This window comes from Octodon degus, unplaced genomic scaffold (genome assembly GCF_000260255.1).
Source record: "Octodon degus isolate 3935 unplaced genomic scaffold, OctDeg1.0 scaffold00036, whole genome shotgun sequence".
In the NCBI taxonomy this organism is placed as follows: domain Eukaryota; kingdom Metazoa; phylum Chordata; class Mammalia; order Rodentia; family Octodontidae; genus Octodon; species Octodon degus.
The window spans coordinates 8563296-8586233 of NW_004524612.1; the positions used below are offsets into that span (position 1 = coordinate 8563296).

At 55.8% G+C, this 22938-nt stretch overlaps 1 protein-coding gene across 3 annotated transcripts in view; it reads left to right on the forward strand.

Moving 5' to 3' along the window:
* The window catches only part of Bmp1 (bone morphogenetic protein 1), a 40960-nt gene extending 21415 nt beyond the window's left edge, over positions 1-19545 (forward strand). For 2 of the 3 annotated variants that reach the window (XM_004630645.2, XM_023714613.1), the window contains 12 exons: positions 3210-3312; positions 4881-4997; positions 5238-5383; positions 5504-5699; positions 6452-6577; positions 7240-7400; positions 7782-7962; positions 11825-11950; positions 14683-14810; positions 15131-15344; positions 16899-17149; positions 18834-19545. In XM_004630645.2, the coding sequence (XP_004630702.1) occupies positions 3210-3312; positions 4881-4997; positions 5238-5383; positions 5504-5699; positions 6452-6577; positions 7240-7400; positions 7782-7962; positions 11825-11950; positions 14683-14810; positions 15131-15344; positions 16899-17149; positions 18834-18968 (1884 nt within the window). In that variant the 3' untranslated portion in view covers positions 18969-19545. Of the gene's footprint in view, positions 1-3209; positions 3313-4880; positions 4998-5237; positions 5384-5503; positions 5700-6451; positions 6578-7239; positions 7401-7781; positions 7963-11158; positions 11485-11824; positions 11951-14682; positions 14811-15130; positions 15345-16898; positions 17150-18833 lie in introns of those variants that run through there. The other variant, XM_023714614.1, reaches the window with a different exon arrangement.
* The last annotated feature ends 3393 nt before the right edge of the window (positions 19546-22938 follow it).

Genomic DNA, 22938 nt, shown 5'->3' on the forward strand with positions numbered 1-22938 from the left:
AGGAGGGAGTAGGAGGGCAGGATTGGGGCTCCCACTTCTTGTGAGATGGTCAGGGATGGCCTCATTGCTGTCAGAGTCAGGGACACCAGCAGGAAGTGAGAGCACACATGGCACATAGCTGGCGGAGCTCCCAGGTAGCCATTGCAAAGCCCTGCAGTTGGCTTGGTGTATCTGAGGCCCTCCAAGGATGGGCAAGGTCAGAGTGGCTGAGGCCGAGTGAGCAAGGAGACAGGGAAGATGGCATGAGAGAGGCAAAGGGCCCTTCGCATGTTGAGGACTTTGGATTTTATAGGGAGTTACATACACAAGGGGAGGTGTGATTTCATTGGCATCACAGTTCAGTGCTGTCTGCTTTGGTTAATGAGTTAAGAGCTAGGACTTCGGGGCAGTGCCAGGTCAAGGTGATGGCAGGAATAGGACAGACAGAAGTGGCTGCAGGTGAGGAAAGGTGGTCAGAGAATGTGTCTGCAGCACTGACGGCCGGCAGGAGGTGTTCTGGAGCCCTAAGATGGAGACCGGAGACCATTGCTGTGGGCACCTGCAGGCCTCTGGGTAAGGCCCAGCAGGCAGCATGTTGAGGGTTCCTGATTTTCAAGTGAGTACAGGGCGAAGCAGAGCAGTGAGAGAGAGGGTTGACAATGCTGTCTGCAGGATTTCTGCCTCTTCTATGATCACATTTGGTTATTTTCTAAACAGATAATGAGATACTGGCTGGAATGGAATGGATTTGCAACGTCATGGTTTGAAAATGCTAGAGCTCATCGTAATAGCAACAATAGCAATAATAACAACCTTTCCTGATGATTAGTAATAATCAAGAGTCACAAGCTGGGCCTATACTATCACTAGGCAGGCTGAAGCAGGAGAATTGTTGCAAGTTCAGCCTACGTACGCTACAAAGTGAGCTCAAGGCCAGCCTGAACTGCACAGTGAGACCCTGTCTCAAAAAGACATTAAAAAAAATTTTTTTTAGGGGCTGGTGAGATGGCTCAGTGATCTAAAGCACCTACTTAGAACAAGCTTAGCAAAGCACAGGGACCGTGGTTCAATCCCCCAGCACCACATGCCAGCCAACCCCACCCCCTGGTGAGCTGAGCTGGCCACACACACACACACACACACACACACACAAATAAATAAATAAAATTTAAAAAAAATTTTTTTAAATCACATATGGTTGACTTTCTACAGTTGTGATCTCACTCAGTTATGTCTCAGGGCATCACAATTAATAAAAGTTTCCCAAACATAAATGTATTTAGGGCCAGCGAGATAGCTCAGCAGACTAAAGTGCCTGCTTAGGCAAGCTTAGGCAAGCGCAGGGACCGAGGTTCGATCCCTGGCACCACGTGCCACGCCAGCCCTGGCCCCAGGGCAGGCTGAGCCAGCCAGAGTCTGGGTATGGTGATGCATACCTGTAATCCCAGCCCTGGGGAGGCTGAAAGTAGGAGGATCACCACTGGTCTGAGCTGCTTAGTGAGACTCTGCAACAACCAAATACACTAAAATAAATAAATACAAAAATAAACGTATTTGGGGCTGGTGAGATGGTTCAGGGGTCTAAAGCACCTACTTGGAACAAGCTTAGCAAAGTACAGGGACCGCGGTTCAATCCCCCAGCACCACATGCCAGCCAGCCCCACCCCCAGGTAGGCTGAGCTGGCCACACACACACACACACACACACACACACAAATAAATAAATAAATAAATAAATAAATAAGAAAAAAATAAACGTATTTAAACTGATGTGGGAATTAATGCAACAAAACAGAAATTAAGAAAGGAAGGAAGGGGCCCTGCGGTGGGCAAGGACAGGAGTGAGCAGGCTCAGGGAAGAGTGATATGTGTGCCCCACTGACCCAGGGATCTCTCAGGGCCATTGGGAGAGCTGTTGGGAGAGTGAGGTGGGAAAGAGTAGGCGACAGGATGCAGAGCAGGCCCTGGGAACCATGATTAGGAGGGGCACAGGCTCACTCAAGGGGTTGCTCAGGGAATCCGGGCCAGGGAATGGTGTGCTGAGTCAGGTATGGCCCACAGGGCTGCAAAAAGGGCGTCAAAGGATAAGAGGCCGGGAGGTAGGAAGGTCATCTAGGTGGGTGTTCCAGTTAGCCAGCACTGAGATGAACCTGAGGCTCTTCCTTGATCAGGAAATGCGCTCTCCCTGACACAGGCAGCAGGTGCCAGCACCCACCTTGGGACTGGCTTCCTGTTGGCCTCTCTTCTGTGTGCATCTAACTGTCCTCTAAGACACAGGAGAGGTGGAACCTGCTATCCTTTGCATGGAATGGGACAGCCCCTCAGGCCCCTTTGTGTCCACTGCATGTACCTTGTAGCTCACAGTAAGTGCCCAGAGCAGGCTCCGGGCTCATTGTGGGGCTACCAAGGAAGCTGGGGAGCGTGTTTCCTCACCCAGGGGCTCCCTGCTGGCCCTTCCAGTGTCAGGTGAACATGGATGATAAGGGCTAGGCCTGCTGTTGAAGAGCCACCCAGGACACTACCTATCCCTGGGAGAGCTAGGCAGGGTCAGAGGCTCCAGCAGGTTGGCTATTTGTCCAAGAACTCCCAGCAGAAAATTCAAGGCTGAGATTCAGACCCAGCTTAAGGCTGGAGGCTGAGTTTTTTTTTAACTGCATGTTTATTCATGCTTATGTCTTATCTCTGTGCCCTCAGCTCCTTGCGGACAGAATTTATCTTAAGTCCTTTCTTGGGACTGATTCAGTTGTGGTTTTCCTTTAACAGTTAGTGTTCCCTTGCTGAGGATCAGCACCCAATAAACATGCGATGATGGGTGACTCAGCTTCCTGCCTGCTGCCTGTCTTCTCTGGCACCTTCTCCTCTCAGACCTCCAGGATCATTATGCCACCGCGCTCCCTTTGTGGCCCTGCGGAAACTGGTTTCCTCTTAGAGACACTGTTGTTTATACTGCCTGGGAAGGAGCTGAGCTGGCCATTTGAGCCAGTGTAGTGGCCTCTTACCAGGGATGGCAAGGCAGGGAAGGGACCCTGGTCTCTCCCTCAAGTTTTGTGATGCAGTCAAAGGACACATTTTCAGCGGGACTGGACTGGCCTCTCTGGGAAGAATGCTGACCAGAGCTGGCAGATGGTTACCTGTGAGCCTTGGCGACCTGTTGAACATGGGGGCGTGGTCAAGTGGCTGGCCCAAGGAGGTGAGTGCAGAGTAACCCTCTTCTCTTCCCCCAACCCCAGATTATCCTGAACTTCACTTCCATGGATCTGTACCGCAGCCGCCTGTGCTGGTACGACTATGTGGAGGTGCGCGACGGCTTTTGGAGGAAGGCACCCCTCCGAGGTAAAGATGTCACTGCGTGACTTGCTCCCTGGTACCTTAGTCTTTGTTGTTTTTTTTTATTTTATTTTTATTTTTTTGAGATGAAGCCTTGTATAGTCTAGACTGGACTTGAATTCACTATGTATCCCAGGCTGGCCTCAAACTCACAATGATCCTCCTGCCTCGGCCTACGTAGTGTTAGGATTACAGGTAGCGCCACCATGCTGGGTCTGATTCCTTGTTAGAATGGGGTGGCATCCTGGTGTGGGACTTGGAGTTCTGCTGTAGTTCATCCTGGCTGAGTCCTTCATTAGATAGCAGCAGGCCTGGGAACATCTCATCCATGCTCTAAGCTTCCCTCAGAAAGTGGCTGTTGCTATTGGGATACAGTCATTGGAGTGGACAGAGAGTGGGGGGTTATTGTGCACGTCCCCCCGGCTCCAGGCTGTGTTCCTCATGAAATGACTTCAGAGCTCCACATTCTCTGTCTGCAGTGATAGAGGCTCAGTGCACAGGGTGTAGCCTGGCTCAAAAGCAGCTCCTGGCCCTGCCGGGCCGGCTGTTAACTCACTTCAGAGGCTTTCCACCTGGTGCGGTGGCCTGACCCCGTGCACTGGACACTTTGTCCTGGCCGCGTGTGTGAGTGATGGGCGGAGGGTGAGAAGAGGGCTAAGTGGGTCAAGCCCACAGGACACAGAAGTCCCTGTTGCAGACGGAATTGGGGCCTAGTGCATACTGTCACCAGAGGACATCTGCAGTGAGCCGGAGGAGCTGTGGATACTCCTTCCCCCATCTGGACATTCTCCTCAGGCTCCTGGGACTGCCATGCAGTCTGCTCCATGACCTGGACAGAAAGTGGGACAGATTCCTGCCCCCCCACCCCCGCAGCCGTTTCTGATATTCCAGTCGTTCGCCTTCGTCAGCCAAAGCAGCTGTCATTACAGCACTTCCTCTGCAACCTGCTCGCATCTCCAAGATGCAGTTTCTTACTCACAACTGACATTCCCAGGCCAGCACCCTCTCTGTCCCTTGCCAAAAGTTGGGAAACACCCAGCCTTCTTAGGAACACACAAATCATTCCCAGTTGATGTCTGACGCCGAGAATTCCACAGATGGCCAGCCTCGTCCCTCATGTTGACCCTTGCGGGGTTTTGTTTTCTGACTCAGTCCTCCTATTGAGGTTTGCTGAGGTCCTTGGGCCTCCCCTGCATTTGCTAAGGAAGGCTTCCCTGGGGGAGCAGGGCCTAATGTGCCAAGAGAGCTCTGTTATTTTCTTTGTTGTTACTTCTTACTTGGAGACTAAGAAAGGACAGATCAGCAATGATGGTAGTGTGTTTTAAAAGTCATTGAAACACATGTGCATTTGGGTATGATCAGGACCCACCTTTCCCCCCAGACACATGCTCATGGCCTATGCCTCAGCCACGCTGGGCCTTGGATGAGCTAGGAGCCAGTCCGCCAGTGCATAGTTTTAGGAATATGTGTAGCAGGGCGGCTATAGGCCCAGGCTGAGCCTTGAGCTCCCTGGAACTGTGGAGCCTCTCTGGGACAGCATGGGGCTCGGGGCTTTTCTGTCTGTGCATCTGCAGGCCGGTTCTGCGGGGGCAAACTCCCCGAGCCCATCGTGTCCACCGACAGCCGCCTCTGGGTTGAATTCCGCAGCAGCAGCAACTGGGTTGGAAAAGGCTTTTTTGCCGTCTATGAAGGTACTGGGCGGTGGGGGTGGGTGGGAGGGTGGGTAGGGGTGTCAGATAGGAGATCCCTGAGCATCTTAGAACCCCTCTTTCTGCCACAGTGGTGGGTCCTCCGGGTAGCAAGCAGAAGCTGGTGGGATCAGCAGGGCGCACAGTGGAGACACATAGGAAAGGCTGGAGAAGCCAGGAAGGGTGCCCAAGCAGGGTAAAGCATGCTGACCACTTTTCCCACCCCACCCCGTGTCCCCACAGCCATCTGTGGGGGTGATGTGAAGAAGGATAATGGCCATATCCAGTCACCCAATTACCCAGATGACTACAGGCCCAGCAAGGTGTGCATCTGGCGGATCCAGGTGTCCGAGGGCTTCCACGTGGGCCTCACATTCCAGTCCTTTGAGGTAGTCAGAGATGCTGGGGTCTGACCCTTGAGCCCTCCCTCGCCCTCCTGGACAGCCCACCCCCTGCAGCCTCCGGGGACTGCCCAGGCTCCTTCCTTAGATCCAGCCCCTGTCCCCTAGATTGAGCGCCACGACAGCTGTGCCTATGACTATTTGGAAGTACGCGATGGGCACAGCGAGAGCAGCACCCTCATTGGGCGCTACTGCGGCTACGAGAAGCCTGACGACATCAAGAGCACATCCAGCCGCCTCTGGCTCAAGTTTGTCTCTGATGGATCCATTAACAAGGCTGGCTTTGCAGTCAACTTTTTTAAAGGTGCCCAGGGTGTGGCCAGCCCATCCCCTCCCTTCCTCCTTCCCTGTCTCTCTCCCTCCCTCCCTCCCTCCCTCCATCCCTCCTTTCCTTCTCGCTTCACTCATTCAACACCATGGCTCTGTGAAGGGTGTAAGTGATGGGAAGACACTGGAGCCCTGCTCTTGAGGAGCTGAGGGCAGACTTGGGAGCAAAGTCTAACCCCAGTGGGGAGTAGAGGCTCGATGCCTGAGAACAATGGGCAGAGTGAAGTCATTTGCTTTCTTTTTGATAAAGTCTGACTATGTAGTTCAGGCTGGTCTTGAGCTTCATATGTAGCCTAGGCGGACCTTGAACTCGCCATCCCCCTGCCTCAGCCTCCTTGGCTGAGGCCACCCCACCTGGCTTCAGTGTGGGGCTTTTTAAATCAGCATGTCCTTGTGAGGTATTTTACCTGAGCCTAAAGTCTTCATCTGTAAAATGGGTGCAGTCGCACTGCCCCCACCACAGCCTTTGTGGGTAAACTGAAGGAGAAATGGCAGATGAGATGGTGGCCGCCAGCCAGACCGGGTGCCCAGAAGGAAGGCCCTGTGGGGTCCATTTGTGGGATTTTGAGCAGCCTTGGGAAATGGGGAGTTTAGAGCTAGGTAGACACGTGATACTCAGACACTGACTGCTCCCAGGGATGGGGCTGGGGGTGATGGCAAGAAGCTCCAGCAGAGGCCGAGCACAGGTGAAGGCCTGGCCTGGGGTCTCTGACCCCTTTTCTCCCACAGAAGTGGATGAGTGCTCCCGGCCCAACCGTGGGGGCTGTGAGCAGCGATGCCTGAACACCCTGGGCAGCTACAAGTGCAGCTGTGACCCTGGGTATGAGCTGGCCCCGGATAAGCGCCGTTGCGAGGGTGAGTACCCCTCAGTTACCCCTGTTCCCCTCAGTGTGCCCTTGGACAGACCCTTTCCTAGGGAAGATGGAACGGACCCCGTGCTCCGTTCCCAGCGCATGTGTAAGAAGTGTGCTTTGACTGCAGTCCCAGAGCACTGGCCCCAGCATGATGTGAGCTGGCTTTGGGGTTTTCATTCTTTCTCTTTAGTTAACGATGATCTTGATTTGCTAATTGATATCATCACCCACTAACGGGTAATGAGCCACAATTTACAAACCACTTCTTAGCTCTGTGCATGTCTCCAGGGTGCCAGGGATAGCACTTTAGGCTGGTGGCTCTAGCTCAGGTGGTCTTGCGGTGTCTCTGAGTAGCCCCTTTGTGTGCTTCCCAGAGCCCCTCCCTTTGCCTCCCCACCCCCATGTCCCTCTGCTCTGCAGAGTCCTGTGCTGTTCTCCAGCAGAGGAGGCAGAAGTGAACATGTGTGCATCCTCTCAGCTCCTCTACTCACTCTTCTAGGCCACTCTGCCCCCCACCATCCCCTGGCCTCACCCCTATCTGTCCCAAGGCTCTAGGTGGAGCACTCCAAGACCTCCATCTCTTGACTATGTCCCAGCTCGGGCTCAGGCCCCTACTTACAGTGAGGACTCTGGTTGGTGATGCCACCTCCCTTGTCCCCCCAGCTGCCTGTGGTGGCTTCCTCACCAAGCTCAATGGCTCCATCACCAGCCCCGGCTGGCCCAAGGAGTACCCTCCAAACAAAAACTGCATCTGGCAGCTGGTGGCCCCCACCCAGTACCGCATCTCTTTGCAGTTTGATTTCTTCGAGACGGAGGGCAACGATGTAAGTGCCCCCCAGCCCTGGGGCAAGGAGGGCAGAAGGTAGGGGCATGAGGTGTGTGCCTACCTCCAAACCTCCAGAAGAGACCAGGCAGAAAGGCTCTGTGAGTGTAGAGGAGGGCACTGCTTCCAATTCAGGGAGGTGTGGGAAGTGGGGGTACATTTGAAGGAACACATGGCAAGTGGGAGTGAAGGACATAAAGTCATAACCCGTGGAGGGATAAAGGGTGTGGGGCCCAACCCCAGGGCTTTGTGGAGCATCAAAGAGCACCTAGTGGGGGAGTAGATTATTAGGGCTGGAGGATCAGCAAGGTGGGGCTTCCTCAGGGTGGCAGTGGTCAGAGGAGGCCTCCTGGAAGAGGCAGCAGAACTGGGCCCCTTGCAGGTGTGCAAATACGACTTCGTGGAGGTACGCAGTGGGCTCACCGCCGACTCGAAGCTGCATGGCAAGTTCTGCGGCTCTGAGAAGCCTGAGGTCATCACCTCCCAGTACAACAACATGCGCGTGGAGTTCAAGTCTGACAACACGGTGTCCAAAAAGGGCTTCAAGGCCCACTTTTTCTCAGGTATCCTTGGACTGCCTAGCTGCCAGCCCTGCCTCCTGTTGGAGAGTAAGGGCTCCCCTTTCCCCACCCCTGCACTCCTGTGCCCAGCCTGCCCCCAGCTCTCCACCACGGCTTGTCCCAACCAGGCCAGCCCCATTGAGGCCTCCATCCCATTACCTCAAGATTGTAACGGTATGAGGGCTGAGAAGTCCAGACAGACCCAGGTGGGAATGAAGAGGAGGACATTCCGGGTAGCAGGAGCCTGCGGCAAGGCCCAGGAAGGGACAGGTCTTGGGAACAGGGAGTTCAGTTTGGCTGAGGACACAGGGCACGTGGGGAAGAGGAGGCTGTCTGCCCTCTACAGTGTGGGGCAGATTATGTGGCAGCCACTTGATCTCCAGGCAGACCCTGCACAAACTGGAGAGGTTCAGACTGAGGTCTTCCAAAACGAGGGGGTCACTGCCCTCCCTTGGGTACCAAAGCCTTGCTTTGCCCACAGGGGCACTCAGCTCCCTTTGGCCTTCCGGGCTCAGAGCTGCCCCAACATGAGGTTGGGGCTGCAGTCCCTTGGCCTCCTCTGGCCCGCTCTAAGTGTTCTAAATAGTAGTAGCCCCTCACCCAGCCTCTAGGGGCAGTGTCTCCAGACACCTGTCCCTTTCACCTTTGGCTGGGCTTAGGTTGCAAGGCAGCTGATGTCCTTCATAGGCAAAAGGGCCTGGGACTCAGGCAGTGAAGAGCAGAAGCTTTGTGGCGTGGAGCATGGAAAGAGCAGGGAGTCCATAGCTTGGCTGCAGCAGGTAGTTTTGTGGGGTGTAGCGCAGGGACCATCACCCCCAATTCCTGGTGGGCTGGGCATAGGTCGGGCAGGAAGTCCAGGGCCAAACCCTTGCCGTCTCCCTCCCTGCCCAGGGTCCTGTATCCTCCAGTACCCCCTGTGACCACCCTGCCTTCCCCACTTGGATGCCATGCACCTTCTCTTGGGCTCTGACTCCCTGCTTGGCACTGCCAGCTGTTCTGCTTGGCTTTAAGAGCTGCTTCCCTATTCTTGATGCAATGCCAATCCCTGCCTGCCCTGGGCACTTCCAGAAGTCCTGAAGGGTGCTTGCCAAAGGGCTAAGGGCACATAACACCTCCTCAGGGTGGGCTCTGCCCCTGGGGAACCATTACCTGCTTACTCTTGTCTCTTCCTGCTTTTCTGTTGCTCCAGTCTTGGAGGGGGCAGGGGAGCAACACCCATGTCAGGTCTGGAGTTATTGCCCTGCCCCCACCCCTGCCCAACACTGCCCACCCCGCGCTCAGCCTTGCACAAAACACACACGCATACAGGTGCACTCACATGTGCACTCACACACGCACACACACGCATTGCCCTGTGGCGCAAGAAACCTGCAGAGAGCCCTCCACTGGTGGGCATCAAGGTTCAGCCTTGGGGCCTGGGGCTTTTGAGCCAGCCCCCAAGGAGGGGGGCTGTTTGGACTTTTGGGACACCCATCGAGGAGACCCTAAGCCAAGAAGGAGAAGCAAGAGCCTGAAGACCTTCAGTCTGACCCCAGCACCTCCAGGGCATTTGGGCACTGTAGGGTGAGTGCCATCTCCTTGTGGGGCCCACAGCCACTCCCTCTGCCCCTGCCCCTGCCCCTCCTGCCACTTGTTTCCTGGTCCTGAGTTGGGTCTGCCCACTCCTCTGCCAATGCCAGAGCCCCTTCTCTAGGGCATTGAGGCAGCCACCCCAGGCCTGACCCTCTTTCCTTCCTCCTGCAGCCATTCACTCACTCATTCCATGAGTATTTTGCCCCTACTGTGTGTCAGATGCCAGATGAGGTATTTGGGGTGGGGAAGTTAGGGAGTCTAACACCTTAGGGAAGTCTTTGTTCAGTCATGAGCTTAGCCCTCTGTAGCCTCCAGCAGAGTCCCACAGGGTCCTCAGTGAACCCCAGGACTGGTCCTAGGGTACCCCTCGTCCCACATTACCCACAATCTAATGCAAAGGTACAGGCAGCTTTCTCTGCCACTGAGCAGACTCCCCTCTGCAGAACAGAGATGGCTCCCTTGGGAAGGGAGCTGGGGACTCCACCTCTCTGCCCCATGTTCCAGTGGCGCCAGTCGGTCTGGCCCTCCTGAGCAGGGCTGGGAAAGCAGGGACTTCTGGGAGGCGATGCTCTGGCTTGAGTCCTCTGCTGAGGAGACCAGGAGTGGGGTCCCTTGCCACAGACCAGGGACACTGGCCAGTCCAATATCAGTAGGCAGTTTTCCACTTTGGGGTTCATCTCTGGAATTCTGGGTATCCATTGGGATCCCCACACTTACCCTGAATGCCTGCCTTAGTGCCAGGCCTGCAGTCCCAAAGTGACCACAGACCTGAAAACAATGTGGCTGTGGCTTATACATGATGACCATGTCTCAGTGCACATGTGTGTGTATGTATGTGAGTGTGTGTGCACAGATGTGTGAGCAGCTTCGTGTGTGAGCTACTGGTGACCTGTTTGTCTGTGTGTGCACGTGTGTGCGTCCACATCTGGCTCCCAGCACCTGTGTGTGCATCTCACCATGTAGATCTGTACACATTTGTATCTCTGCCAGTGTATGAGACCCTACACGTGTGCAGGAGTAGGTCACATGTATCTCCCACGTGCACATCCGCACAGGTCGTACAGACGTGGTTTCCATGCATGGCCACATCTCCTGTCTGCACCTGTGTGGCACATTGTGGATGTGTGTCTGTCTGTGTGTTTGTGTCATGTGTCCGACGCGGGTGTGGACCACAGTCCGTGTGTGGATGGGGCTGTGCAGGGGTCTGCCTATGAGCATTTGTGGGAGTGCGTGAGTGTGTGTGAGTCTGTGTCTCACATTGTAAATGCAGCTGCCGTCGGGGGAGTAAGCAGAGCCCTCACCCAGGCTCTGCACACGCTGTTCCCCCTGTCAGTGACTCCCTGTTCCTCTGGCCCCAGCATGGGCACCCTGGCCTTGCTGTCCCTCCAGGGCTCCTCCCTCAGCAGGCTCAGTCTCCGGCCCCTCTCGCTGCACCTCCTCCCACCTGCTAACCCAGTCCCATGATCTGGCTGCTAGACATGGCTGTGCTGCATGTGTGGCCGCCTGCCCTCCCACCCTGCCCCTGCTGCAGGCCCTGGGTGTGGTTCTCACTGCGTTCTCTCCCTGGTCCCTGCCCTCCACCTCCACCTCCACCCCTTGGTCGGTTTTCTCCTCTCTCTCGTTTCAGAAAAAAGGCCAGCTCTGCAGCCCCCTCGGGGACGCCCCCAGCAGCTCAAATACCGAGTGCAGAAAAGAAACCGGACCCCCCAGTGAGGCCTACCAGGCCCCCCAGACCCTTCGTTACTCAGGAAGCTCACCTTGGACAAGCCCACCCACCCCCACCTCCGCTCCGCCTGGCCGGCCCCTCCTCTGGCCGCACAGAACTGGTGCTCTCCTCTCCTCCCCTGTCCCCCTCAGCCGACAGGGGCACCCCTTCCCCATTTTGATGGTGTCTGTGACATTTCCTGTTGTGAAGTAAAGAGGGACCCCTGCGTCCTGCTCCTTTCTCTTGCAGTCTGCTTGTCCGTGTGTCTGTTTTTCCACTTGTCCGTCTGTCCAGTAAGCAGGTAATGGTAGAGGTCCCTGTGCTAATCAGCTCCAGGCCCCCGCCCTCCCTCCCCACTCCTACCTTCTCTCCCCACAGCTGGGGTCCCCTCAGCTGGTTCCGCTTGGTGCAGTGCTCGGAAGCCTGTCATCGCCTTGGCTCCCTCTCCCCAAGTGGCCCCTGGCTGTTGCTGGCTCCTGCGCTCTGCCGATAGGAGGAAGCCCAGCCCGGCCTTCCCTGTTCCCTGGGCCAGCAGCCCTCAGCCTGAGCAGAGCCCCCATAGACCTCTTGTCCTTTTGCCCCCTGCAGACAAGGACGAGTGCTCCAAGGACAACGGGGGCTGCCAACAGGATTGTGTCAACACTTTTGGAAGCTACGAGTGTCAGTGCCGCAGCGGCTTCGTCCTCCATGACAACAAACATGACTGCAAAGAAGGTAGGGACAGGGAGACCAGGGCAGCCAGGGCTTCCTGCTGTGCTGGGTAGGCCTCAGGACCTGAAGAGCTTGGTCTTTTCTGGTGCCAGTGACCTCGAGGGGGCTGCCTTTCACTTCACACCTGCAGCGGGGACTCCCTTCCCTTCCTGCCAAGGCAGAGGAGCTCACAGCTGCCCCAGGGGCCCATTTGCAGGCTCTGCGGGGGATTAGTGCTTCTTAACCCATGTCATGGGCCTTTCTGTCTGTAATGACCTCCCCCCAGTGTGCAGGCCGGCTAAGAGTGTGGCTAAAAGCACAGATGCTGCTGGCAGGCTTCTCGAGCATGAGCCACAAAGCACCCACAACTTTTAGGTGGGAGGGCTCTTGCTCTGATGCTGGCTTCACTGCATTCCATCTCTGGAAAGAGAGCTCTCGAAAGGAGAGCTTTGATAAATAGCAGCACCAGCTGGGAAGATAGCTTGGCAATTGAAGCACCTGCCTGGCAAGCTCAAGGGCCTGGGTTCAATCCCCAGTACTTCACGCCATGCGGGCTCCAGAACCCCAGGTGCACTGCTCTGGCCCCGAGACTGGGCATGGTGGTGCGCACCTGTAATCCCGATGCTGGGGAGGCTGAACTACGTAGTGAAACCCTGTATCAAATAAATTTTTTTTTTAAAGTTAAAGGGCAGCATCAAGACAGCCGGGAGAGCTATGAACATCTAGGGAAGGAGGCCTGTTCATTTGCTTTTTTCCTGGTTCCACACTCAGGTGTAGGCTAATGACAGATCTGACTTCCGAGGGAGTTTTGCAGAGGAGCCAAGAGAGGAAACGCCCTGCACCTAGGGTTATTATGGCCTTGTTGAAAAGAGGCATGAATGTGTGTACAGGGAAACAGAACAAGGGGACCAGAGTTGGATGGGAAGGGCAGAATGGCCATATGAAACCATGGGTGGGTAATGGAAATAGCTCACAGCTCAGCGGAGGAAGCAGGAGGCTGGGCGGTCTTCACCGGTGACCTGAGCGGGCTTGCTCTGGGCTCTCTTGCTGTACATGCACTGAGACTCAGCCCTGTGGAGTGACTTAATCCTGCCCACTTCTGTTTTCTCTGGCTCCACTGTGCACTGGCTGACCGTGAGCACAGTCCTCAATAGTGATCATTGGCTTTTGAACATGTAGTTGAGCAGCCACACTTGTTCCAAGGCGGAAGTCACACGGCTGTGGATTGCGGAGACATAAGTAGTGAGAATGTGGTGACTGCCAGCTTCCTGAAGATTGGCTGGGAAGGGCAGGAAAGAAGAGGGGCCACAACCAGAGAAATAGGCTCCGGGAAGAGCCACTTGAGGATACCTTGAATTCTGTGGGCTCAGGGCTGGGAGGGCGGGACAGTGCATCCCTCCCTTTGCAATGCAAGGGTTCCCTGGTGTGAGTAGCTCCCAGAGGGACAATCTATTCACCTTTTCTCTCCCAAGAAGGAGAGGGAGGAAGGCTAGCACCTGAGGAGAGGTGGGCTGCAGCTGAGTTAAGAAGGGCCTGAGGGGAAGGAGGGCTGAAGGCTGGGGATGGCTGCTGGGAAGTAGAGAGACAGAGCTGGCAAAGGACAGAGCTGAAGAGTGTCTGGTGAATTGTGGGCCCTGGTAGGTTGGGCAGCACAGATAGGGTTTCTTAAGGTTGAAGGACAGCATGAAGGGGAACCAAGGGACGGGCCTCACTGAGCAGTTGGCTGATCAGCAATATTGTCCAGCTGGAGAGGAAAATCAGGAAGTCTGCCTGGGAGGAAACAGTCCTCTGAGTCCATAGGAGCTGTCCCTGTGGGCCCAGTCACCCTCAGACTGGACATATGGTTAGGCCTACAGTGATTGTGTTTGGAAAACGTACAGGCTTCTTGTCATGATTCCCTAAACAACAAAGTGTAACAACTATTTAGACAGCGTCTTTATTGTGCTAGGCATTCTGTAAGTAATCCAGAGACCATTTAAAGTAGATAGGAGGATATGTGTAGGCTCTGTGCAAATACTATTTCATTTCATGTAGAAGATTTGCACACCCAAGATTCTGGAATCCTCCAGGAACAAACGTATGGAGGGACAGCTCTCCTGGGAGAAGACAGAACAGGACTGTGGTGGTCTCCTTAAGGAGTAATGATTGTCAAGAAAAAGGAGACCTGAACACACTGCAGAGGTGGAAGGATGATGTGTCGGTGGCAAAACTTGAGTCAAAGTTCTACAGAAGGAAGATAAGAAGTGACAGGGCTAAGGAGTTGGGACAGAGAGGCCGTGGAAGGTGGACCAGCCACCTGCATGTTGACATTACTCAGGATGGTGGCTGGGATGGAGCAAGGGCAGGAGGACTGAGTCAGGAGCCAAAGTCCCCTGTGGCTGTGGAGGCCGCGGGAGCAATGGGTGACAGTGTCAGGATGCACAAAGGTTTGTGGCTGGGGATCTGGGAGAGGGTGTGAGCATGGGACATTACTGGTATGAGGGTTCCCATGGGAGACATGGTTTGGGCTGAGGCACCAGGGGCAAGGGCCTGGGGCAGGGCTGCTTTTGTGGATGTCACCCCCCCGGGCCTCAGGGCTTCTGTAGCAAAAGGCAGTCGTTTTTTCCCCAGTGTGGGGAGCCCAGTGGAAAGGAAATGATTGAGGCCTTCAATCCATCTCCTAAGTGGGGAACAGGACACAGGAAGAGCCTTCTACACAGGAGGACTGGGAACATGGGATCCCTGCTGATCCTCTTCTATCACTCACATCCCTACAGCCGGCTGTGATCACAAGGTGACATCCACCAGCGGCACTATCACCAGCCCCAACTGGCCTGACAAATATCCTAGCAAAAAGGAGTGTACCTGGGCCATCTCCAGCACCCCTGGGCACCGGGTTAAGCTGGTAAGGCACCCGCCCGCCAGCCCCACATGGGCCCCCCTGACTCTCCATGCAACGTGCCTTCTATTTTATCTCTAAACCCTACATGAGGGATGAGTGCTGGTTACAGACAGGGTGGACTGGCTGAGCTCACGGGCCTGCCATCCCTCTTAGGACAAGTTGGTCTGCACAGAAGCCTCCTTTCCCAGAATACTTTGGGGATGACACAGCTGTCACTGCTTCCAGGGGTGTACGTGAGCGCCGGGATCCAGAGCGCAGGTGTGCCTCTTCCCCTCATCCCCACCAGCCTCACCTAGTCTGTGCTCCTTCCTTGCACCCTGCAGACCTTCGTGGAGATGGACATCGAATCTCAGCCCGAGTGTGCCTATGACCACCTAGAGGTGTTCGATGGGCGTGATGCCAAGGCCCCGGTCCTTGGCCGCTTCTGTGGCAGCAAGAAGCCTGAACCCGTCCTGGCCACAGGCAACCGCATGTTCCTGCGCTTCTACTCTGACAACTCAGTGCAGAGGAAGGGCTTCCAGGCCTCGCATGCCACAGGTGAGGCCACCTCAGGCCAGTGCGCCATCCAAATGCTATTTCTTGCTCTGGAGGCATAGCTGATCCTGGTCTTGAAGCCAGGCCTAGGGCAGGGGTGAGGTTCACATGGGACATAGGGAAGGCTAGATGGACACAGCCCTGTGGATGGGGTGAATAAGATACTGTGTTCTGATGACCAGGCTGGAGGAGCAGAGTTAGCACTAGGTGGGCAAAGGTCACAGTTAGGGCAGAAAGGGCAGAAAATGGTGCTGGAGCTATAACTCAGTGGTAGAGTGCTTGTCTGCTGTGCACATGATCCTGGGTCTGATCTCCAGCACCTCAGAGATAGGGTGGGGATGGGGCTGTGATGTGTGGGGTGGGACAGGGAACCTGCGGGTGAATGGGGAGGGAATGGTAGTATACGTGTCAGTGCATCTTCCCACCCATGCCCAAGCCCTAAAGTGCCTTGGTTCACTTAATGGAGATATTTACTAAGGCAGCATTCTAAGTGTAAATCACAAAAATGAGCCCAGCAAATGAATACCCCAGACCTCGAGGGGCTCTCTCTGTATTGATTTGCTTATTTGGCCACCATGGGCTTCTGTGGTCTTCTCCCCACTCAAAAGATCAAGGGGTGTGTGGTGATCCAACAGGCCTGAGCCCTCTCCACAGCCCACTGGGCAGCTCACAGTCCCACAGGGCGATAAGGCAGCTGGAGACCAAACATGAGATAAGGGCAGGAAGAGTGGGTGGGGCTGGTGGCCACATTCTGAGCTGGGGAGGAGAGCACAGCTTGGGGAAGACATGGTAACAGTGAGTCACTTGGTTGGCCAGAGGGATAGGTCTTCGAGGATAGCAGAGCAGTGAACTATGTGGCTACAGGGAGAGGTGAGAGCCCAGCTTGGAGAGGCCGGGATTCACTGAGGTTTTAGCCACCAGTTTCAGTCTCCTGCTAGGTATTGAGCTACCTGTCACAGGTCACAGACCTAGAGCCTCCGCCTCTCACTTTAATTGTGTCCCGACAGTCTCCACAGGAGACAGGAGAGAGGCCAGAGGGTATCAGGAAGACAGTGGACACTGATGACCCCATCCTGTGTGCTGTCACTTGCTCTGCCCAGCACAGGGTCACAACTCAGAGGCCAAACCCCATCAGCCCCACGGACTTCAGCATTTGGCCCCCACACAGTGTGTTTTTTAAACATTTGAGCAACGTTGAAAACCCAGGAGTTTTCACATAAAACCTAAACACACAGCATCTCTCTTGAAAGCGGAAGCTCTGGTGACACTGGGCCACCTTCTTTCGTGGAACAAATTAGAAATGTCCTTTTTCAACAAAGTGAGACTTCCTCTGGTCTGGGCACCTCACCCTGGAGCATCCAGGCCCCTCCTCAGCCATCTCTCTAGAGGTGCTCCCCAAGTGCTTTCTCTAGCCAAGCCCTGGGCCAAGTCCTGGCCCACCCGTTGTCAGCCATGTGGCCTGTGTCCTTAGTGTCTCCCTCACCATGGGAGTTCAGCGTGGCCTGTCACCTGCCTGGCACACAAGTGCTCAGTGGCCCACCTTGTCATCCTCTGCAGAGTGTGGAGGCCAGGTGCGAGCAGATGTGAAGACCAAGGACCTTTACTCCCATGCCCAGTTTGGCGACAACAACTACCCTGGGGGTGTGGACTGTGAGTGGGTCATTGTGGCTGAGGAGGGCTACGGCGTGGAGCTTGTGTTCCAGACCTTTGAGGTGGAGGAAGAGACGGACTGTGGCTATGACTACATGGAGCTCTTTGATGGCTACGACAGCACGGCCCCCAGGCTGGGGCGCTACTGTGGCTCAGGGGTGAGCACTCTCCTGGCCCCACAACCCCCTGGTATCCTTTATGTAACCCCAATCCTGAGACCTTATGGCCCTAGAGGCCACAGTGCGAATGGCAGCACATGGCTGGCCTTGTGCTGCAGCAGGGACACCTGGTCTGGTGAGCCCCTTGGAGAGGGCCACCCTATGCTAGGCCTGCCCCAGCCAGGAAGCCAGCATCTGGTCTAGGGTGCCTGTAGCCACTGGACCCAGCTCTGCCCTGACCTGGGCCTGCTCAGAACCAGCTGGGTTGGACTTGCAAAGCAGCTTGCATCTGAGAAGAGGGATAGCGTTTGCCCTGTACCCTCTGGACAGCCTCCCAGCCATGTCCCAAGGCTTCTGCCAGGCCTTGGAGTGGGGGCCAGAGCTTTGGGGCCAGGCCTTGGAGTGGGGGCCTGAGAGAGCTGCTCTCACCAATCCTGTCCGGGACCCAAAGTGCTCCTCCTCTGCCAGTTTCTCCCCTTTGTGAGAGGCCAGCTTGTCCTGAAGCCACTGCTACTGCTGTCCCAGCAGGTGGCGGGCACACAGCTCCGTGGGCTTCTTACCAAGGCCATGGGCTAGCCCATGGCAGCTTTCGTTCCCCTGCAGGAGACCTTCTAGTCCTCTGCTTTTCTCATCCATTTTAAGGATATGCTGTCATCCCCTCCCTGCGCACAGCTGCCCTTTCAAACACACATACCTGTGCTCACATGCACACTCCAGCACACTTCCCAACCCCCACCTCTGTCATGGCAGCTCCAAGGCAGCCTGGTGTCCCTGGGAGGCTAAGCCTTCCAGGGGTAGTGGCAGCTGCTGGACCCTGCATTGGTCAAACCTCCCATTGGGAGCAGAGCTTCAGTCTTGTGTGACCAGCTGGGCCAGTGTGGAGTGGGCAGTGGGAAGCATGTCCAGCCCCCAGCCTGCCTGCCCAGCTGCTCTGCCATCCCCTAGCGACCAAGCCAGTGCCCCCTCCTCACTCTGTCCCTTAATCTGAGTCCCATGCCAGATGGAATGTCTCCAGGGAGCTTCCTCCAGGGCCCTCCCCCCAGCTAGAACCACAAGAACAGTGGCCAGAAATGGCTCCAAGGCTCTCAGGAATGATTCCTTCTGTGTCTGAAGGACCAGAGCATCAGTGTGGGCTTGTGAAGCCTCCTAGGAAGGCTATCACCTGGCACAGTCCATGACCACAGTCAGGACAGGTTCAGAGTTGGAGTGGAAAGGACAGGTCCAGACTCGGGAGTAGGGAGTGGCCTCGTACCACAGCTGCTTCTACGCCCCTATGGGCACTGCAAACACTGCTCCATCTTCTCTGAGAGCCCCCTGGGCCACCAAGAAGGCCACCCACCCAGTGACCTCTGCCCTGCACACTGCCACACTCATCTTATTGTTTTCCCCCACGGCCTGGTAGGCTTGAAGAGTGGTGTGCAATGCAGGGAGGGAGGGTGGCTGACCCAGGATTACCCTATTAACGATCACAGCTGGTTTTCAATGGAAGGCTGACTCCAAACTGAGCTTCTCCTTGACCAGCTGCACCATTAAAAGCCCAACACTTGAACTCCACTTCAAGGGGCTGGGGGATCCGGTGAACATCAGGGAGTCTCCTGCCTTCCTAGAGCTGGGATCTTGGGCAGGGAAGAGAGAAGCCCCAGCCTCTCGCCCTCCTCCTCATGCCTGTCCCTTTCTCCTGCAGCCTCCCGAGGAGGTGTACTCAGCTGGGGACTCTGTCCTTGTGAAATTCCACTCGGACGACACTATCACCAAAAAAGGCTTCCACCTGCGCTACACCAGCACCAAGTTCCAGGACACACTCCACAGCAGGAAGTGACCACTGCCCGACCCAGGGGCACAGGATGGTGTCCTGCTTCCCTCAGTCACTTAGACTGGACAGTGGGGGCAGCAGGCAGAAGGGGATACACCATCCCTTGCCCACAGATGCCAGGACCTGCAGGGCTGACAGGCCAGGTGAGGCTGTCCTCTAGGTTGGAGGGATTGGACTCATAAGCTACCACCTTGTGGTCTCCTGCCAGTGCGAGGGGCCTGGGCCAGGCCGCTGCAGCTCTCACGGAGACACTTCAAGTGACCAGTCCTCCCTGAGGGCCTTGCCTGTGTGGCAGGTATCAGCAGCACCCTGCCACCTTCCCCACCGTCTCTACACACTGTATTGTGTATTATGGTGGCCCTTAATCTTCATTGTAATGTGCTTTTCCCACCCTTCTCCAGCCTCCATGTTGTGACCCCCACTTCTGTTTCCTGGGGCGGGAGTGTCAGTTTGGGTTCCCCAGAAACCGCTGTAGTGAGATGGGAGGAGGGGCTGGAGAAACAAGACAGGGCTTCTCTCAGGCCCACAGGCTGGTCAGCCACCTGAGCGCACCCCAGCCAATAAACTGAAAGTGTTACAGCCAGGGAATGTCCTGTGCCAGATGTTGTCTGGGATATGGAGGCTGGGTTTCTCCTTCCAGATGTGCAGGCTCGCTGGCGTGTGGCCAGGACACCTGGCTTTGTTGGCTGCCCTTCCCTGTCACAATTGTAGGACCCCTAAGGGTGTGATTTCACACTTTGTCCTGCACACGCACACACACACACACACACACACACACACACACACACCCTGCTCTACAGGGCAGTATGCTGTCAAATCCCATCCATACATTGCCCGCGGAAAGCAGTGGGTAAAACATTCTATAATGAGTGTTTTGGGGGAGGGAGGGAGGAGGTATGTAATAGGGGTTGGGGTGTGTCTGTCCATCTGGCTTTTCTTTCTTCATATGAGAAGGAGCGAGTGGGCTGTGAGCATGTCTGGCTGGGGAGTCCACAAAGAGCCAGAAGAATAGCATCAGCCCCTGCAGGTCCACTCCCCACTCCCCCAGTGCCTGCTCTCCTGATGCCAGAGTCCTGGCCCTGCAGGTCCTCTCCTGGGGGAACAAGAGCCAGACACTTGCTAGGCAGCCATCAAGGGAACATTCCATCAAGTGAAGAGCCTCCTGACCCCCCGCCCCCAGGTGAACCCAGTCTGTCTAACCTCCTCCTTCCTGCAATTTCCCCTTCCCTCCCTCCTGGGATCTGTGCTTCCCAGGGCTGGTGAGAGAACTATGCCCTCCCTGTTCCCTCCCTTCCAGGGAGCTCTCCCTCCCTAACAGAGGGAAACACAGCAGAGGGGATGGAGGGCCAGAGGGAGGATGCTCTTAGGCCTGGCCGGCCCTCGTCAGATTCTGGAGCAAGCTGCAGCCCGTCCAAGCCCTGGCTCCCAAAGGGCCTGTAGCGGACCATGCAGCCTTTACTAGTCCCAGCTCCTCCCTCCTGCAGGGACAGATGCTGTGCAGACTTGGGGCTCTGCCTCCCGGGAGCAGTAGGCCACAGTGGACTCTATTTGTTCCTGTATGTCTACTCTTTTAGGCAGAAAGAAGTGGTGGAGAACAGGAAGTGCAATAGGGCCGTCTTACCAGAAGCCAGCCTCCTCCAGGCCGACTTGGCACTGGCACCTCCGCAGCAGAAGTTGTCATCAGTGGTTCTAGCTGTCCATATCAGCTCTCCAGGTCCTTCCAAGGCTCCAAGGACCACAATCCTAGCTCAGATGGCACAGGCCTGAAGGAGCCAAGAACTTAACCCTATCCGAACCAAGGGGCTCCAGCCCCCAGAGCACCTGCTCCTCTACCCCAACAGGGACTCTTTGAACAGCAACAGGGCAGCTAGAGGATGCTGGGGGCTGGCCCACGTGGCCTCCTCCCAGGCACGCGTCAGGACTCCTTTACCCATGCAGACTTGGACTCAAGGACTCAGGAAAGAGCCTCCTGACCTCCAGGAGTCGCGATCTCTTGGGTCCAGAATGGGCCCAGCAGGGCACAGAGCATCTGGGAAGCCCAGGCCCAAACTGATGCCCTGAGGAGGACTTTGTGTGAGTCAGGAGCAGCATGTGGGCTCCAAGCCACCTCATGGAGTGGATACAAATCTGGGCGACCACTAAACAGGTCTTTGTGGGAGTGCAGAATACTCCTCCATGACCAGGAAGCAGGAGCACAGCCTGTCTGGATGCCACCCCTAGTCAGGCAGCAGATAGCCCAGCACATGGATGACAGAAAGGGGAGGAGAAGGGTACATCAGGGCCAGAGAGGGCCAGAGGAAGACAAGATAGTGGCAAGGGGAGGTGGAGGGTACAGAACAGGGCTCCCTTAGGGGTAGGGGTGTTGGAATTCAGGAAGTTACTGGGCTGTCCAGTTCTACCTGCCTTTACCTTCCCGCTGCTTCAGGGCTCTGGGCCAGGCCAACTCTGGCGCAGGCAGAGAGAGACTCCAGCATCCGCAGCTGTGGTTCCCCAGCTCCCCCTGGTTCTGGGTGCCCGACCAGCTGGGCTCAAGCTGTCTCAGCTCTGTGCTTCCGATGTGGAATGAGGCCAAGACGGCATAGCCCCTGGCTCCTGGACTTCTCTCCCCAGAACACTTTGCCAGTCCCTAGCAGTCAGGGGGCCTGGCTCTGCCACTACACTCTGGAGGTGGGCCAGGTGTCTCTGTCCTGCTCTCTGCTTCCTAAACCTGTCACCTGTCCCCAGCAATCTTCCAGCCACAGCTGTAGACAAACGGGAAACCCCAAGGTCTAGGGCTTTGGGGCAGCCAAGGGACAGGGATCCAGGCTGTTGAAGTGACCAGGACCCTTGGGAGAGGTCCCAGCTTCACAGCCCAACTGTTGTCTCAACTTCTAAACCAGAAAGGTGGATGCCCAGGTCTCCTCTTTATTCCCTTTCCTTAGCCCACAAAGTCATGAGCCTAATGGCAAACTTGGAATCTAGCTGTATCACTGGGTGGCTGTGTGACTCTGAAAGAGTTGCTCACCCTCTCTGAGCCTCAGGTTCTCCATCTGGAATCCTGGAATGAGGAGAGCATCTGGTATGGTTGTGAAGAAGGAATGAGGTGACCTCTGAGGAAGGCCGGCCCCTGTGCCCATTGAATAGTAGATTTTTTGGGGGTTTTTTTGGTACCAGGAATCGAACTCAGAACCTTGCATTTGCCAGGCAGGCATTTGTACCACTGAGCTATATCTCTGGCCCAGCAGACTCTTAATAAGGGGCCCGCCTTCTTTTCTTCCTTCCTCTTTGAGACAGTTTTCTCTCCTCCACGGCACTATTGCCTGGTGGTAAGGAAACCTCCGGGTGCACTGGTTTCCAGCTCAGCACCGGCTGCTCCTGCCAGGGGGCAATGCTTGCCCCACAGCAAGGAGGGCCTTGTGGGCAGCAAGGGACACATTTCTGGCCAGCTGGTAGCCTTTCTGGGTGCCTCCCAAGTTACACCCTGTACTTGACTGTCCTTACGCACAAGGCTGATTCTGGAATCTGTGAAATGATTTGCTGCTCCAGTTTTGCAAAAATAGTAGAGCCTCACTTGGAGAGTGGGGGAAGAGGGTAGCCAGATGTTCCCCCCAGGGAACCCCAAGGCCCCTACCCCAGCCCCCTGCCAACTAGAGCAGCCATTTTGCCCTCCTTCATTCCAGAACATCTGGTTCCAATCTCCCCCAGATGCTGGGGCCATGCTGTTTTACGGCCAATCCCCTCAGTTTGGCTTCTTGAAGCCCTCCTCCATTTTGAGGGTCAGCCTTTTCCTCCCTATCCTCAGGACCCCAGCAACCTCTCTTCCTAACACAGAGAAGAGACACGTTCCCAGAACAGACACAGTTGCCAGGGTGCTCAGAGCTGAGCCTTCACTTTCTTCTGCTCTGCAGGCTGAGGCACCACCCACCCAGGACCCAAAGGAGAGATGCTGGCCTGGGAAGAATGAGTGGGCAGGGGAGTGTGGGCATGCATCTGAGCA